Genomic DNA, 16,224 nt, shown 5'->3' with positions numbered 1-16,224 from the left:
AGAATGTCACTAGATTGTCACAGTCGTTTTCCATTCTCCATGAAAAACCAATCATCCAACTACAGAGAATTAAAAGCAGTAGAACTTGCTTTAACTCACTTTGCCCCAATCCTATCAGAAAGTCGGATATCACAGTTACAACTTCGGTCAGACAATTCGGCAGTCGTTTTCAACGTGAACAGATGGAATGCAGGAAGGAATCTTCGCCCGACACTCAAAAGGATATGGACATTGAAGGAGAAATTGAATATAGTCCTGAAAGCAGTTCATCTCCCCGGATTGCGAAACACAAGAGCCGATGCTTTATCCCGCCTGGAAAGAGCAGGAGACTACAGCATTGCAGACAGCGAGCTCACAGAAATCTTGGCAACTCTTCAAGTTTCTCCAACGCTGGATGCCTTTGCAGCTCAACACAACCACAAGGTCGAGCGTTGGTGCGGAATAGGAAGCCCATTGGGAGAAGACGGTCTGGCATATCCATGGAAGAACGAGTGCGTTCTGGTACACCCACCTATTCCACTGATTCCAATGACGATTCGGAAGGCACAGAAGGAGAGAGTACCAGTAGTATTACTCCTGCCGAACTGGAAAGGGCAGAACTGGGATGTGCTATTGGAGATAAAACCTCATCGGACATTCGAATGGAGGAGTCTGAGAACAGTGTTGAGAAAGGGGCTATCAATGACAAACACAGGTGCATGTCTCCTTCCAGGAAGGTTGAGAGCCATATTGATCAATCCACCAGAGAGAAAGGCGAGAGCTGGTGGAGAAGGGCGTTGGAGGAAAGAGCTTTCCCGGTTTCACTGGCAGAGGAATGCAGAGCAGGAATTGCTCTGTCGACGTGGGGTGGATATTTATTCGGCTTCGCACACTTTGGAGAACAGTGGGAAAAAAGTGATATGGGCATAATTCCAGAGGATATTAATGAATGGGCCGCTCAATGTTCGAGTATTTTCATAACACTCAAAGACAATGGAATGAAACTGTCATGTTTGCAACTTATCCTCTCAGCTATTTCATTCTTCACAAGCTTGGTTTTCAACACAAATTTGGGGGATATTCCTATAATAAAAATACTGTTCAGAGGGTTTAGAAGAACGGAGATGACAAGAAAGAAGAAGGTTCAAGAGATCTGGAATCCGAAGACCATTTTGACATACTTTTCTAGTCTTGGAGAAAATCAGACTTTGAGCTTCAAACATCTGACAATGAAAGTCATTGTGCTTACAATGTTATTCACTGCGTGCAGGTTTACAGAGTTGGAAAGGGTAGATATGGAACGATCCAGATTCGAGCATGAAGGAATATACCTGAACACAAGGCCAAAAACATCGCTTAATCGAACAGAGATTGCCGTTCCGTTTTTGAATGAAAACCCAGCGATTTGCCCAGCTTCGGCCATTCAGGTTTTGTGGGAAGAAATACAAAGAAGAAGACCAAATGGAAATTAATTGTTTTTAAATACCGAAACATTTCATCCTCGAACAGTAAAAGGAATCAGACGATTGGCAAAGGAGACGTTAAAGGAAGCAGGAATTCCGAGCCATTTTACTCCTTATTCAATAAAGGCTGCAACACTTTCAACGCTAACGATGTCTGGAATTCCACCAACTCAGATTGCGAAGTTTGCCCGACTATCCCCTAGAACAGACACTTTGGTAAAGCATTATGTGAAGGCCAATCTTGCTTCAACCTTTGGAAAAGTGATTGCTTCAACTATGAATGCTCCCAGTGAAGAGTTAGCAACCAAGCGGTCGGCAGAGGATGGTGGCAAGGCGTGTGTCAGACCAGAAAGAGACCAGAAGCACAAAGAGGAGAGAAGGTCAATGGAATCTGGAATGGTGTTAAGGGACAATAAGCGCCTGATGAAGCCACATATGAGTGTGGAAGAAGCGAAAAATTCTGTTGAATTTCCCTCTCGAGTGGATGAGCCTGACGATGAGATGGAGAAACGAGAACCACTTGAAGAACAATTCATTATTCGAACAAGGTCGCAAGCAAAAAAGGAGGAAGAAAACAACAAAGCAAAGAAGACGCACACTGTGGTAGTGATGATGGCTTCATCATCCAACAAATTGATTCTCTCAAACAAGAGAAGGAATCGATGAAACACTTTCTTGATAATTAAGGTGCTTATGCACTTTAATTAAAAAAGAAAGTGGAGAATCAATTCCTTCTCTTTGCCCACCACCGTTTTCACTCCCACCGTTTGAAGTTCTGTTTTCAAAACTGTTTGTGTTTTTTGTAGTTCCTTCTCTTTGCGCTTTTTGGTTTTATAAGCGCAAAGCGGTTTTTATCCAATTCACCCTTACATACAAATGGGCGACTGACCCATAGATTGTGGCGTCTCTCAAACAAGAGAAGGAATTGATTCATCACTTTCTTTTTTAAATAATGTTGAATCCTTTTCAATATAATTTCGAAAAAAATATAATTTTTTGTATTCAATGAAAAAATTGATTTTCAGATTGAATTTAAAAAAATGAAGGAAATTGTTATTAGACAACATATTCATAACTTGAAATTGTTTGTCCAAATAAACAATCAGGAAAAAAAGAACACAATCTTAATAAGTATTTTTTTCTTTTCTTTCAGATGAATCAAATGAGATAAAAATGGCTTCTTCATTTGAAGAATTGAACGAAGAGCTGTGTAAAGTTCGTTAGATAGAAATAAAACATTTTCCTGATGATTTTCTCTTATCACTTTTATTTTCAGAGTTGCTTGCAACGCATGAAAAATATTCTGAAAATGAACAAAAACATATGTTTTGTGAATAGGATGATATTGTTAAAGAGATGGATGGTTATGGACAGTTTTCAGTTTTGACTGTGGAAATGCTCGAAAGAATCGAATGAATGATCGCAGAAATAATATTTTCAATTAAAAACTCACTTTTTTTTCTGAACCAGATGGGATATTTCAATATGTTGAAAGACAAACAGAGAAAATGTTAATATTTTTCTTTATCAAGCAATAGAATCAGAAAGATGATTGTTGACAAAGAGCAGAAGAATGAAGGGAAGAATGAAAAGTTGCATGCTGTTCTTTGTGGATTCTATCTGTTTTTGATACAAAGTTTATTTTACTGAATCGTTTTCCATCTGAGTGCCTGTCATTCAGAAAGTTGCCTTAAAAAAGATGAAAACGAGGATGCACAAAAAGAAAGTAGAAATTGCTTTGCAGGCTTTAAGTTTCATTTGTGGGCATTACGTTTGAAATTTTCATAATTCTTTTTGTTTTTTGATGTGTTTTTATAAATATTAAAGCAAAAAATCGAGAAAGGATCATATTTGGATGAAATTTTTGAAATCATCAAATATCATCGTGATTATTGCAACATTTCACATCTTGCCTATCAGATTGCTTTTCAATTTTTAATGAAATCAATACCACATTGAAAGAAACTTAGAAGAAGTGATTGTGCCTGAGCATCACTTTGTGAGAGAGGAAACAAATGAACTTGAGGGATTACCGAAATGCATTCTTTGGAAGAGGAAAGAAGAAGAAAGAAGAAAAGAAAAAGAAAACGTAGTGGCTATGAGAAAGTGAATCATGGAACGGGACAATTATTTTCCATTTAGAGAATTCCAAAATTATGAATGCATTGGATTTATTGGAAGAATTGCTGAGATATTTCGGTTATCAAAGGAGAATCTCTGTGAAATTTGTAACATTTTCTTTTTTATATTTCATTTTTATTTGATCCGTCAGCAGGATACAAAGCTGTGAAATTTGATTTCTTGTTGAAAAGTCGAACTATTGGTGTTATTTTTGAGGAAGTTAATCAATCGCATGCAAAAGATCAACAAATTTTGAATTATTTAAAATTTTATGAGTGCATTTTTCAAAGGATTTGAAAGAAATGATGAGAAAAGAAAGAGAGAAAGCAAAATGAAAAGAGATGAAAAGATAGAGACTCAATTGACTGGATGTAGAAGATGAAATGAATTTCGTTGCATTAATTCGTTGCGTTGAACAAGGAACAACTAATGATAATTTTTTATGTAAAAACTTTAAAGATTATTTGGAAATTTACACCAAAAAATATTCAAAATCGAAAAACTTTCAATCAAAGTCGAAAAACTTTCATTCAAAGTCGAAAGTTTTCATTCGAAGTCGAAAAAGTTTCAGTCAAAGTCGAAAATTATTATTCAAAGTCGAAAAAGTTGCAAACGAAATCGAAAAACTTTCAAGCAAAGTCGAAAGTTCGAAAAACTTCAAATTTTCAAAAAGATGACAAAAATCAATAAAAGTCAAAAAAACATAGTGATTGTTAAAATATCAATGAAATTTGTTATTTTAATGATTTTTCATGTTTTTTCCGATATTTTTCTTTGCTTTCCTTTATCCAATTGCAAAATTTATAAATATGAGAGAAATACTGACACATTTTGATCTTTTTTCAATTAAAAGAACACTGCTTTACAAAAGATTGGCAAAAATCTTAATTTATATTTTTTCTCAATTAATGAAGAATGATGCACACAATATTGGCTCTCTAATTTCGCGTTTTTAATATTAAAAAACTTATTTCTAATGGAAGGCAACAAATGTAATAACTTTTGTTTATAGTTTATTATTGAGTTTATTTTGGTACGAAATCTTCAAAATTTGCAGAAAACAGCAACACAGGCATTGCTGATTATAATCACAAAAACAAAATTACAATATTATTCTTTAATAAAATTCTCTTTATTATACGTTTATTTTTTTGTGAAATTTTCGATTTTGATTGAAAGTTTTTCGATTTCGTTTGCAACTTTTTCGACTTTGAATAATAATTTTCGACTTTGAATGAAACTTTTTCGACTTTGAATAATAGTTTTCGACTTTGAATGAAACTTTTTCGACTTTGAATAATAGTTTTCGACTTTGAATGAAAGTTTTCCGACTTTAAATAATTTTTGGTGTATTTATTTGTTTATAACGAAATTATTTGCTTTACGAATTTTGTTCCATTCTGCTCTAACAAATATTCTTCTCAATTTTTTTAATAAATTACATATTTTATTCATAAGAATACAAGACTTTTTATGATTTATTTGCACAAAAAGTTTGGAACTAATCCTTGTTTTATTTCGTGAAAAACTTGTGATGGATATTTCGAAATGCTTCATCAATCGTTCATTAAAAGAGATGAATGAAAATATTACAATTTGTTGGAAATATATTTTCTAAATTTTTTATAATTATGAGAAATGTTTTGTTTTAACCAAAATATTCCATTATTTTTTAAATTTTTCTGATCATTAAAATCCAAAAGAGACCTTCAGTTTTTGATAAAACAATATCAGAATAAAATGTTTTTCCTTCTTTTTGCTTCAGTTTTAGCTGAATCTATAGTTGAAACAGTCAACAACGATCCATCATCAACATGGGTTGCAGTTGAATACCCAGCATCTGTGATCACTCGTGCAAAATTCCTCGCTCGCTTAGGAACACATGTTGAGGAATATGAAGAAAGAACATACGAATCCGACAACGCTCTCCCAGAAAATTTCGATGCCCGCGAACAATGGCCCGAACAAATTCTTCCAGTCCGTGACCAAGCTTCATGCGGATCATGCTGGGCTTTCTCAGTTGCTGAGACCATGGGCGACCGTCTCTCAATCATTGGATGCGGGCGTGGACACATGTCTCCACAAGATCTCGTTTCATGCGACACAACCGATATGGGATGCAATGGAGGATACATGGATAAAGCATGGGCATGGACAAAGAGCCACGGAGTCACAAATGAGGAATGCATGCCATATCAATCTGGAGGTGGACGTGTTCCAGCTTGCCCAGCAAAATGTGTTAATGGATCAACAATTGTGAGAACAAAATCACAATCATTCACTCACTTTACCGCAAGCCAAATGCAACAGGAGCTTTATGAAAATGGTCCTCTTTCAGTTGCATTCACAGTCTACTATGACTTTATGAACTACAAGAGCGGTGTCTATGTTCACAAAACGGGAGGTGTTGCTGGTGGACACGCTGTTTTGTGCATTGGATGGGGTGTAGAGGACAACACACCATACTGGTTGTGCCAGAACTCATGGGGACCAGCATGGGGAGAGAAAGGACACTTCAAGATTCTCCGTGGATCAAACCATTGCGGAATTGAGAACCAAGTCTATGGACCACAGATGAAATGCTTGTAAATCAAATTGCAACATATTGATGCAATAAAAGATAGATATTATTTTTTTTTTAATATATTTTCTTTTTCATACCTTGCATTGTTAAACATTGCATTAGGGAGAATTAATAATAACAAATTATTTTTTTTTTTGAAATTATCAATTAAAAGAATAATAAAATATTAAAGGAAAGTATTGTTCTTATTGAATCATAAAATTGTTTGTGAGAACGTTTCCAATTTGATCAAAATAAGAATTATATAATTGAATGAAAAATGGAAGTACAAAATTCTGTAATTTCAACTTGTATGAGCTGGATTTTAAAATTCTTTTTGAAAACATTTTTAATTTAAATGATATTTTCCGATTTAAAAAAAGTCAATGAACTTGTAGATGAGCTCTCCTCATCCACGCAGTTATTTCTTTGCGAAGAGTTTGATCTTTTGATAATTGAGCTTTTCTATGGATTTTTTTTTGCTTATTTTTGAAGGCTTTTATCTTCTGATATTGGATTGAAAATGATTAGGATGTCTCTTGATCTTCTCAATAACTTTTTTGAAAAGCACTTTTCTCATCTCAAAGGAATTAAAGCTGAAGAACTTTTCAAAACGTTTTCATTGTTATTACAAGCTCTTCAAGATGAAGATTTTGTTAAGAATATTTATAAGTTGATAACGCAGATTTTCGATGAAGAAGAAGCTTGTGTTTCTGATGCTGTTAAAACTCCACTTGCGGAACATATAATATTTGAACTTAAAAAGGATCCTTCAAATGCTCCTATATGGAAAACTGGGGCTCTTGACAAAATGGTGTTTCGTGCATCTAAAGCAGATACATCAAAATTACTTGATATGGGAATATTGGATGTTTGTGTAGGATTACTAAAAAACGACGAATTGGAGGCTAAAGGTCATGGAGTTTACGCAATTAACAATCTTCTGTCAGAGCACGAATCCAGAAAGGATGGAACTGAACATCCTTTGGGGAACTCTCTTCGAAATTGTGGAGCTGATGCTTTATTGGTTAATCTTATGAATGAGGAAGATGTTTTGTTGGGATATAAGCACGCAGCCGCGTTGTGCGTTGGGGCAATGCTTCAGGGGAAAGCAGCCAATGAACAGACACAAGGTGCAGTGGTAATATTAAAGAAGCTGGTTGAAAATGGGGAGGATTTTCAGGTTAGGATGGCTCTAATGAGATTGAGGCTGATGGCTGTTGTTGAAGGTTTGTTAATAGTTATCAGTATTAACATATGTTTTCATAGCGATTCACTTTTATTTCGTAATTATGCTTCTGCTGAAACTATTTATGTTTCTTTTCTTCAGAAAATCATGCATTGATATTAATGGATGATTTTCTATCCGTTCTGAAACGAGTGTATATGTATGTTTTGGATTGCATTTTTATTTTAATTGTGAAAAAAAAATTTTTTTTTGGTAAACAACAGGAATACTACAGATACTTTCACACTCCGTCATTCAATTCAGCTCCTTATCAATTTGATTTCTGAAGGTTGTTTTTATTTTTATTATGTTTAAAATTTGTTCTCTAACCACGATTTTATTCTTGTATATTCGTCTTCATTTTGCTGTTGCATTTATAATAAACTTTCTTATTGATTGATTTTTTTATTATATTCTTTAAATATTGTTGGTTCATTTGCACTCTTGTTTTTGTATTAGGAACACTTTCTACAATTAGCAAAGTGAAAGAGAATGTTGTTCCGCGGCGACTAATCGAGTTAACTTCGCATTCTGATCAATTTGTAAGATCGAGGGCAATATCGCTCTGCTCTCTCTGTGAAATACCGCTTTCGACTTCAAAGTAATTGAACAATGAGTTAGTTTTTGTTTTATAAATTAAAAAAATGTCGTAAGATTTGGAGCAAAACACTCATTTGCAAATAAATGTTACAAAAATGAAAATTATTTATTCATGGGGTAATTTTTTTCTCTGTAAGTTATTAATCATATTAAATATTTAATTATGAACAACGATTTCATATGGGGCAAAATTCTAGCATTTATGAACAAAACAACGATTTGCTCCAAACTTATTCTGCAGCCTTATCATCAAAAGTTTTTCATTTTCATGAAAAAAAAAAGAAGAACATTTTATATAATAATAAAAATTTTTGAAAGTGAAGAATGGAACAAAATTCACAAAGCAAAAAATTAGTTCCCAAATGGTACTGGCTGGATGACAATAAGAGATTATGAAAAAGTAATGATCGAGATTTTGTTCCCAAAAAGAAAAGAGAAAAGAGATGAGCTTAATTTACGATCTGTGACAGAATTCTTTCATTTAAGAAAATTTCAATGATTTGTTCCAAACTTTTTCTGCAATTATATGATTATTATTCCAACGCTGTTGTGCAATATTAAATATGAAAATAAAAAAAACGAGAAAATTCTATAAAAGAACTGTGCGGAACAAAATTCGCAAAACAAAAAATTTTGTCCCATCTTCCTTTGCCTTGATAATACTTTATAAGCATTTTTCTATCTTCAGATTTACAGAAATATCTTGTTGCAGAAAACATTTCATCCATTTGTTGATTCTTCCGTCACACGCGACACATTTGAATCTACCACTGGACAGGTTTGTGTTCGTGCATTTCAAAAATAGCTTGAAAAGAGCATTCTCGGTTTTATCAAACTCGTCTAACTCTTCTTTCCGGAAATTGTTAATACCAACAGTATCAGAAGCTGTTTGTGACTCTCTCTCCCAAAATTGTGAGAAAGTCATTCAAAGCATGAGGAATTTATCAATTTGACCCTTTTGCAGTTAATTGGTTTCTTCCGCAGAACATTAAAGCCCTTTCTATGATTGTAATAAAAACAGACGATACATCATTTTCGAGTAACATCAGAATGAAATTTAAATGAAAAGATGATTCATGTGTAAACTTTTCTGTATATGAGTGCAATATGGGAGTTTTCAAAACTCCTTTAAAATTATTATATTGTAATTTATATGATTAGAAAACATCATCATTCATGCTAATAATCATTGGAAATCCATAATTTAAATTTTTTTTTTTTAACGGGGGGGGGGGGGGGGGGGGGGGGGGGGGGTGATTATGGACTTTCAAGCTTTTTTTGCACGAATCATCACATTTTTTTTTCGCAAATAACTTTATAAATCTTTCTCAGATCAAAAAAGAAATAGGATTTTCATATCTGCAAACAAATCTTATAGTTGTTATATCAAGAAGTTTTGTTACATTCCAAGAATGCAAAAAAACGATACCATTTAAATTGCATTTTTATGATCACTAAAAGTTCTTATTGCGTGCATTATTTATTAATGAAAATATCTGAAGTCAAATATTTCGTCACATTTTTAATGAAGAATGTTGATTTTTAGTTATCATGGGTTGTGATCAAAATTGTTACATTGAAATGGCAATGCTGGATCTTCAGATAATTATGCCTCATCAGCTGGATAATGTTTTCACAGACGAAGACGGAGCGTGGAGGTGGCTTAACGAAAATATTTTGGAAAACGAATCGAAAATTTGCATCCGTTGTTGAAGAAAAATATCTATTCCAAAAGGAGAAAAGTTTTGCAGATATTTCTACTGTTCAAAATGCAACAGAAGGAAATTAGTATATGATGAAACAGTTTTCTCTGGGAATAAATTAGGGTTGGAAAAGATTTTTAGAACCATTTTGTATTATTGGGGATGCACAAAAATAAAGTTCATTTCGAAAATGCTGGGATTTCATAGGAAAATATTGGATTTTGGTGCAGTGTCGTTAGAGTTTCATGCATGGAAATTTGGAATTTACATCAAAATCCAATAGGAGGAGAAGGAAAAGTTGTAGAAATTGATGAGGCTGTGTGGAGGAGAAGAAATTATAAGAGAGGAAGAAGAAAGGAACAAATTTGGATATTTGGTGGGGTTGAGAGGTTGGATGGAGGCGGAGCTGGTTTTCGTTTTGTGAAAATCGTTCCTAACAGAAAGATGGAAACTCTTATTCCTATCGTTTGAGAAACAATCCAGCTCCGATCAACAATCATGAGCGACGAGTGAAAAGCATTCTCCACTTTGGATCAATACAATAACATTCATAAAACTGTTTGTGATAAAGAAATTTTGTTGATCCTGTTTCAGGTGCATGCGCCAACACGATAGAGGGCTTGTGGGGAACATTGCGCAATCATTCCCTCAGTATGGAGTGAGAAAAACTTTGATTGCAGATCATTTAGCTATGTTTCTGGTTAAAACTTCTTTGAAATTTAAATTTCAAGATATTTCACCTTCTATCGTCAAGTGCAAAGCAGTAGAAAAGCCAGCAGAAGATCTTGATGAAGAGGAAGTCAAAGATGAAGATTCAGAAATCCCTCAAATTGAAGATATTATGGGAGGTGATGAAACTGATGATTATTCATCAGGGCTTTGGACATAAGAAGAAAATACATCAGATATTGAACTATTCTTAATTTTTTAATATTTTTTCATTTTTTTATTATTTTATCCATACACATTTCCATCGATAATAAACATAAATAATGATGATTGAAAACCATGTAATGAACTAAAAACTTAGTTTAATTGAGTTTTGAAAACTCCCATATCGCCCACTTATATCAACTTTTCCATTTAATTGGAAATAAAGAGGAAAAGTTTAACTTCAGGTTCTTCAATGAAACGCAATATTTAGAAATGAAGTGAAAACGAATCATCAAATATTACGAACAATAGGTCTTCAATTCCAGAAGATACAGAAAGAGTTGAAACTCATAAATATGTAAAGAAAACAATTGCATGAGATGAAGCGACTTGAAAATTTTTTGAAACAGAAAAAGTTTATAAAACGCTATCAGAAAATTTTTTATTGAAAATGCACTGTTTATCATTGATAAAAGGGGAAAAAAAATTCACTCGCAAAAGTGCTTATTGATCAATATTTTGTTTCGGTTCATAACTTTTAATAAGTAAAACAATGCAATTGTTCACAGTGAAACAAACTTGTCACTTCTTTATAAAACTTCTAATTATTCTTTTTATAATTGTTTTCGTTATTAATCAATATTTCAGTTGCATCATTTCGGATTTTTGAATTTCTCCATTTGAAATCATTTTATCTTTACTGTTAATTTATTCACAACAAAAAACAAAGCAGTTTTCGCATTCTATCTTGTATACACCTTTTTGCAAATAACCTGTTCCAATTGTCCAGGGTTGTATCCCTGTACCGAGTTTTGTCACCGACTATATATACAATAAAATAAGTCTTAAAAGAAAACTTTAAACAAAACAAAACAATATATATTAAGAACTACGCGAACTCAAGAAAGAAAGAAAGAAAGACAGAAACTTGAATAAAAATGAATAAATTAAAAAATAAATGCTCAAATACGTAAAATATCGATAAATTTTTGTTCGAGCGAATTTTTGTTTTGTTTTTAACATATTTGGCTCAAAGGTGAATTACAGTTTGTTCAGATCAAAGTTAACATTCAACTTTTAACTCATGATCGAAAATAACAACAAAAAATAAGATTACAAACAAAACAAAGCAAATAAATTTCAAAATAAGCAAACTGTATATGCACATTACAGCTAAGAGGTAAAAGTATGAACATCATAAAAAATTCTGTGAACAAAAAAAATACACAGACAAATGCATTTTTTCTGCAATCCAATCAATACCTGCAAATGAGCCATTTTAACAAGATTACGTATTTTCAATGTCTGAATTGCAACTTCCATCAATTCACAAGTCATTAAATTGTTTTTTGCATTTTCCAAATTTTCGAATGAAAAACTGTTTTTAAAAGCATCTCGTCTTCGAAATCACTCGTCATCCCTTGCAAACTCAGCATTTCCTATTTCTACGTTCACAGTGAGCATAAACTCGAAATAAGTCCAAACTTTCATAATTAGCCTTACCCTCCTCTTCACTTTGCTGACGCTATTGTCCATTGCCCATAGAAGATCCTCCAGTCCAGACTCAATTATTTCTCTTCGATAAAGATCGGCAAGTTCTTTAGCATTCCCTTCTCCCCTAGACTCATTTAGCATCCGTCCAACGAGCGAGAAGTGCGAACCCAGAAAGTTCAGTGTGCTGACTGAGACAGAATGAAACTGGATATCCACTCCCAGTCCTACGGTAATAAACTGGCTGTACCACCTAATTTCAATCGTTTTCTTCATCGCTTCGAAACCTCCGCTCCGAAAGCACCTGGAGTATATGGCCACAAGCGCGCTGCAGATTGTTTCAATGTCTTTGAGAGAACAAAAGTGATATAAAAGTTCTCGAGGCGACGCTTTGTTACTCGAAGACGAATTAATTGTTTCAGTCTCGCTCAAAGCAGAAATACTTTTGGAAGCATTTCCGAAAGGTTCAATTGAATTTGATGATAAAATCGGAAGGTCTAAAGAAGGAGATGAAGAAGGAGATGAAGAAGGAGATGAAGAAGGAGATGAAGAAGGAGATGAAGAAGGCGATGAAGATAAATTCTCATGATCTTTACTCACTTCATCAAACAAACAGTACGGGCTCATCAGTCTCTTGTGAAGCGGCTCGTGTTGCAGAATTTCTGGGAGCACATCATCAAACGACAAGACAAAATGACGAAGTTGCATCAGCGCACTCAGTACTGTCCAGCGCACGCTGCTGGCTTCCAACGACCATCGAGGAAGATCCAACTTGCTAGAAGGGAGTTTTTCTTTGGATAAATCATTACTTGCTTTTTCATCTGGTTGATGTTGATGTTTGCTTTTGGCTTCGACTTCATCACTATATTTCTTTTTCTTTCGATTTTTGTCTAAATTAGGTGGCAATTTTGTTGGCCTTGAATTGAAGTATTTTCTCATAAATTCCTTTTTGTTTAATGGTACACATTCTTCATGTTTAATTTGCACCGCTTCTTTCATAATAATCTTGCGCTGAGCGAAAACTTCCTTTGCCTTTTTTGTGCAGCGTGAAAAAATAGATTCCAATAATTCCAGTAATTCGTTCTCGAGAAGAAAATCTTTCACAGCTTTTCTGTTTACAGTCGAATAATGCGCAAGAATTCCAACGCAACTGCAGATGCCTTTCGGAGACAGTTGATCAACTTTAGTCTTCAAGATGTTAATCACTAATGGAATGATGCTATTTGACCTATATTGCTGATATTGATGATCGAATGGAAACTGCTCCATGTAAAAAAGTGAGTCTTCAATATCATCAATGTTCAATGTCTGCTGCAAATTAAATTCTGGCTCAATACTTGCTATTGCAATTGAAGATAGTTCAACTGAAGGGAATGAAGCAAGATACATCAACAAAAAGCTTTTGACATTCAGAAGTGCTAATTTCTTTAGTTTTACCTTTTTCGCTTCAATTACTCTCTGAGGAAGATTAAAAAAATTCTTAATGTGCTCCAAAATTGGATCTTCTTTAATTTGTGAATTGGCTTTTGGAGAATTGCTTTTAATTTTGAAAATGTGCGCTAAATAATAAATATCTGTTAATTTCTTCAAGAATTCATATAATTCATCCAATTCTGTTGATTCCCAACTTTCAGTAGAAATTTTTGATTTTATGCAACAAAGAAGATTTTGAAAAGTTTCTTCTTCTATCATATAAATTGGTGTATTATGTATAAAAAATATTATCTCCTCAAAATTCTGCAAAATTGAATCTTCATCCTTTGCCAGTTTCGTTATAATATTATTAACCACAAGAACTTTCTCTTCAAATTGATTTATTTTTTTGTTTACTCTCTTTTTTGGAATTCTGTGATGCATCTTTGATTTTCTGATCAAATATATCCCACTATTACTTATAAAATGATTATCATTGGTTTCATTTCTCGTTTCGATATTATGAAAAAGGTTAACGATTTATCTTATTTCAATTACAATTTCTTGTCTAAATATTCTTTTTTGTTTTTTGAAAAATATCTTTTTGAACGATTATAAAGATAATTTTCATTTTTTTCAAGAAATTTTAATGAACACAAAACGATTTTCAAAATTGAATTCATAAATAACAACAACATGAAAAATTCGAAGAAACAGAAAACAATTATTTTTCACTACAAAAAAGAAATATTTTCAAAACTACACTTTCTAAATGATGATGTTAAATGAAAATAACCACTTTTGAAAATAATAACTACTTAATTGAACAATACCAATAAGTTGCAAAAAAAATATTTTATTTCGCTTTTGTGCACGCAATCCATGAAATTTCAATCAAGTTGATAATTATTTTGCCATTTTATAACCTTATTAACGAATATTGCAAATCTAACTCAAGCAGTGTTTCATTTGTTTATTTTTATTATTTTTCTTTTTAAAAAACAATCAAATTCTTATATCAAGAATTAAAGTTTTAACATTATTTTATTGTATTCAGTTTTCAAAACTATTATGAAATTCATATAAAGAAATGAATTGATATTAACAGCGTTATTATCAATTTGAAAATAAGAAAAATTTTTATTAACAGATAAAGATAATTTTTTTTAAAAAAATAACTTTTTCTCAACAGTTTGATTTTCACCAAATTTTTGTCTTGTAAAAATATTAAGGTTATAAAAGTATTTTTTCGATTTCCTTTGGAGATGAATCAAGTATGCAACGAAGTTTTTACACTTCTGATAATAAGCCAATTGCTTTAATAAAAAACATGATTTTTTTCTGTTCAAAATTTGTAGTTTCCGAACTTTGCAACATTGAAGAATCAATCTCGCAAAGAGACATCTGTAAAGGACGGATTTGCAACACTACCTCCTCCAAAATCACGTCATAACACTTTTTCAAATGATTCTTCAGCAAGAACGCTTCCAAAAACACGTGCTGCAATTCCAGTGTCGCAGATGTCTCCCTTTTTTGGGCTTTCTTCAAGTACTTCTGCATCCTTTTCTGTCGAAGAGCCTCGCTCTCCTTTTGCTGCAGTAAAGGGTTCATCGTCAAGTTCTGTTGAAGATCCTCAAGTTATGACTTTGCTGAATCACCGCTCTCCTGTCTTAAGTTCTCAACATTCAACTCAATGCAAAGACGATGCTTCCCCAACTTTAGAAACTATTTCTATCCATCCCCAGCCTTTAACTTCCTCTTCTGCTTCCACTCGAAGTATAAATGAAAAACAAACAAACAAGCAAACGAACATCACCAACAATAATGAAGAACAGTTTCTTCGCGAAAGAGTACAGGAACAGGGACCTGATGATAACAATAACCATCCAGAAAGCCTTCATTCTCCACAACCTACACTAAACATGACATTTAACTCTTTGACTTCGCATGCACGTACTTCGAACCCGAGTCAAATAGCTCCTCAGACGACAATCATAATCCAGACCCAAAGTAGCCATCCCTTTGAAGCATTTCTGGTAAACATGATGGATTCGTATTTGACAAAGTCGAGCGCATCCGCATCGTCTCCTATGCCTACGTCCGCCGCCACGTCTCTCACACACATTTCACAGCACACCTCTTCACTCCCAAACATCCCGCCGAAATCATCCAACTGGCTCTCCTTTCTGACGCTGCTGCTGTTTGAAGCTCGCTTCTTGTTCCACACGAACATCTCTTCGCTTTTGCAGCGGGTGAAGCTACTGCTGACACCAGCTGTGTTTTTGAAGGACGATGATTGGAGGCGGAAAACTGGATGTGACGACGAAGAAGATGAAGAAAACAGATACGAGGCAGATGAAACTGCTGGAGAAGGAAAGGAGAAGAAAAACAAAGGAAATTGTCAGATAAAAGATACAAAAGAGAACAAAGCAGAGAAAAAAACAGAGAACAAGCCAACAAATCAAAGTAGCACTCTGCAAGCTTCAAAGGAAAACAGAATCTCCTCCTCAAAGATGTCTATGCAATCGTCTTCACATCCATCTTCTCCTTCCACACCTTCCGAAGAAAGCGAACCCTCTTCACACAGCAAGCGCATTTTCAGCCGTATTCCACCAGGATGCGACCATTGCACACCCGACTTGTATCTGCCTTCGATGGCGCTCCTCACGTTTGTTCTGCTTCTGACGCTGCGTGACTTGAAAGTTGGGAGGTATGAGTCACCTGAAAGACAGCTGAGCAGGATGAAGAAAGTGTTTGGGTTTTGTGTGGGGGACTGTGTGGCGATGGGGC

General features: G+C 33.9%; 7 protein-coding genes across 7 annotated transcripts in view; 6 read left to right on the top strand and 1 right to left on the bottom strand.

The window, feature by feature from the left end:
- Positions 1-39: 39 nt before the first annotated feature.
- Positions 40-909, top strand: MONOS_13431c1 (uncharacterized protein; the record flags this gene model as incomplete). Its single annotated transcript, XM_067866135.1, has 1 exon — positions 40-909. One exon carries the CDS (start codon positions 40-42, stop codon positions 907-909), a length of 870 nt encoding a protein of 289 aa, XP_067722632.1.
- A 194-nt stretch (positions 910-1,103) lies between these two features.
- On the top strand, positions 1,104-2,108 carry MONOS_13432c1 (uncharacterized protein; the record flags this gene model as incomplete). Its single annotated transcript, XM_067866137.1, has 2 exons — positions 1,104-1,406; positions 1,569-2,108. 2 exons carry the CDS (start codon positions 1,104-1,106, stop codon positions 2,106-2,108), a joined length of 843 nt encoding a protein of 280 aa, XP_067722631.1.
- A 3,162-nt stretch (positions 2,109-5,270) lies between these two features.
- Positions 5,271-6,335, top strand: MONOS_15341 (putative cathepsin B2 cysteine protease). Its single transcript, XM_067868211.1, has one exon. It carries the CDS (start codon positions 5,304-5,306, stop codon positions 6,150-6,152), a length of 849 nt encoding a protein of 282 aa, XP_067722630.1. The 5' UTR covers positions 5,271-5,303; the 3' UTR covers positions 6,153-6,335.
- A 54-nt stretch (positions 6,336-6,389) lies between these two features.
- On the top strand, positions 6,390-8,062 carry MONOS_15342 (uncharacterized protein). Its single transcript, XM_067868212.1, has 6 exons — positions 6,390-6,437; positions 6,510-6,564; positions 6,622-7,355; positions 7,457-7,514; positions 7,579-7,643; positions 7,814-8,062. The coding sequence occupies exons 1-6, from the start codon at positions 6,407-6,409 to the stop codon at positions 7,957-7,959; spliced, it is 1,089 nt and encodes a 362-aa protein (XP_067722629.1). The 5' UTR covers positions 6,390-6,406; the 3' UTR covers positions 7,960-8,062.
- Positions 8,063-9,906: 1,844 nt separating this feature from the next.
- MONOS_15343 (uncharacterized protein) lies at positions 9,907-10,546 on the top strand (the record flags this gene model as incomplete). The annotated part of the gene is made up of 2 exons (XM_067868213.1): positions 9,907-10,046; positions 10,252-10,546. 2 exons carry the CDS (start codon positions 9,907-9,909, stop codon positions 10,544-10,546), a joined length of 435 nt encoding a protein of 144 aa, XP_067722628.1.
- Positions 10,547-11,395: 849 nt separating this feature from the next.
- On the bottom strand, positions 11,396-13,898 carry MONOS_15344 (uncharacterized protein). The gene has a single exon (XM_067868214.1). It carries the CDS (start codon positions 13,876-13,878, stop codon positions 11,938-11,940), a length of 1,941 nt encoding a protein of 646 aa, XP_067722627.1. The 5' UTR covers positions 13,879-13,898; the 3' UTR covers positions 11,396-11,937.
- Positions 13,899-14,699: 801 nt separating this feature from the next.
- Positions 14,700-16,224, top strand: part of MONOS_15345 (uncharacterized protein) — a gene marked incomplete at both ends in the record, with an annotated part of 2,349 nt that continues 824 nt past the window's right edge. The window contains 2 exons of the mRNA XM_067868215.1: positions 14,700-14,708; positions 14,793-16,224. The exon at positions 14,793-16,224 is cut by the window's right edge and continues 824 nt beyond it. Of these exons, the coding sequence (XP_067722626.1) occupies positions 14,700-14,708; positions 14,793-16,224 (1,441 nt within the window). The remainder of the gene's footprint in view (positions 14,709-14,792) is intronic.

The sequence above is a fragment of the Monocercomonoides exilis genome (assembly GCF_001643675.1).
Source record: "Monocercomonoides exilis strain PA203 chromosome Unknown scaffold41-876177, whole genome shotgun sequence".
NCBI classification, from domain to species: Eukaryota; Preaxostyla; order Oxymonadida; family Polymastigidae; genus Monocercomonoides; species Monocercomonoides exilis.
The sequence above is the reverse complement of the archived record's forward strand: the minus strand, read 5'-3'. Positions and strand labels throughout refer to the sequence as shown.

Bases quoted from the DNA above. Each gene is read 5' to 3' on its own strand.
- MONOS_15344 (XM_067868214.1), bottom strand. From the start codon at position 13,878: ATGCATCACAGAATTCCAAAAAAGAGAGTAAACAAAAAAATAAATCAA.
- MONOS_15342 (XM_067868212.1), top strand. From the start codon at position 6,407: ATGGAAGTACAAAATTCTGTAATTTCAACTT. The intron at 7,515-7,578 runs GTATGTTTTGGA...GGTAAACAACAG, and splicing joins GTTCTGAAACGAGTGTATAT to GAATACTACAGATACTTTCA. The intron at 7,644-7,813 runs GTTGTTTTTATT...TTTTTGTATTAG, and splicing joins TATCAATTTGATTTCTGAAG to GAACACTTTCTACAATTAGC.
- MONOS_15341 (XM_067868211.1), top strand. From the start codon at position 5,304: ATGTTTTTCCTTCTTTTTGCTTCAGTTTTAGCTGAATCTATAGTTGAA.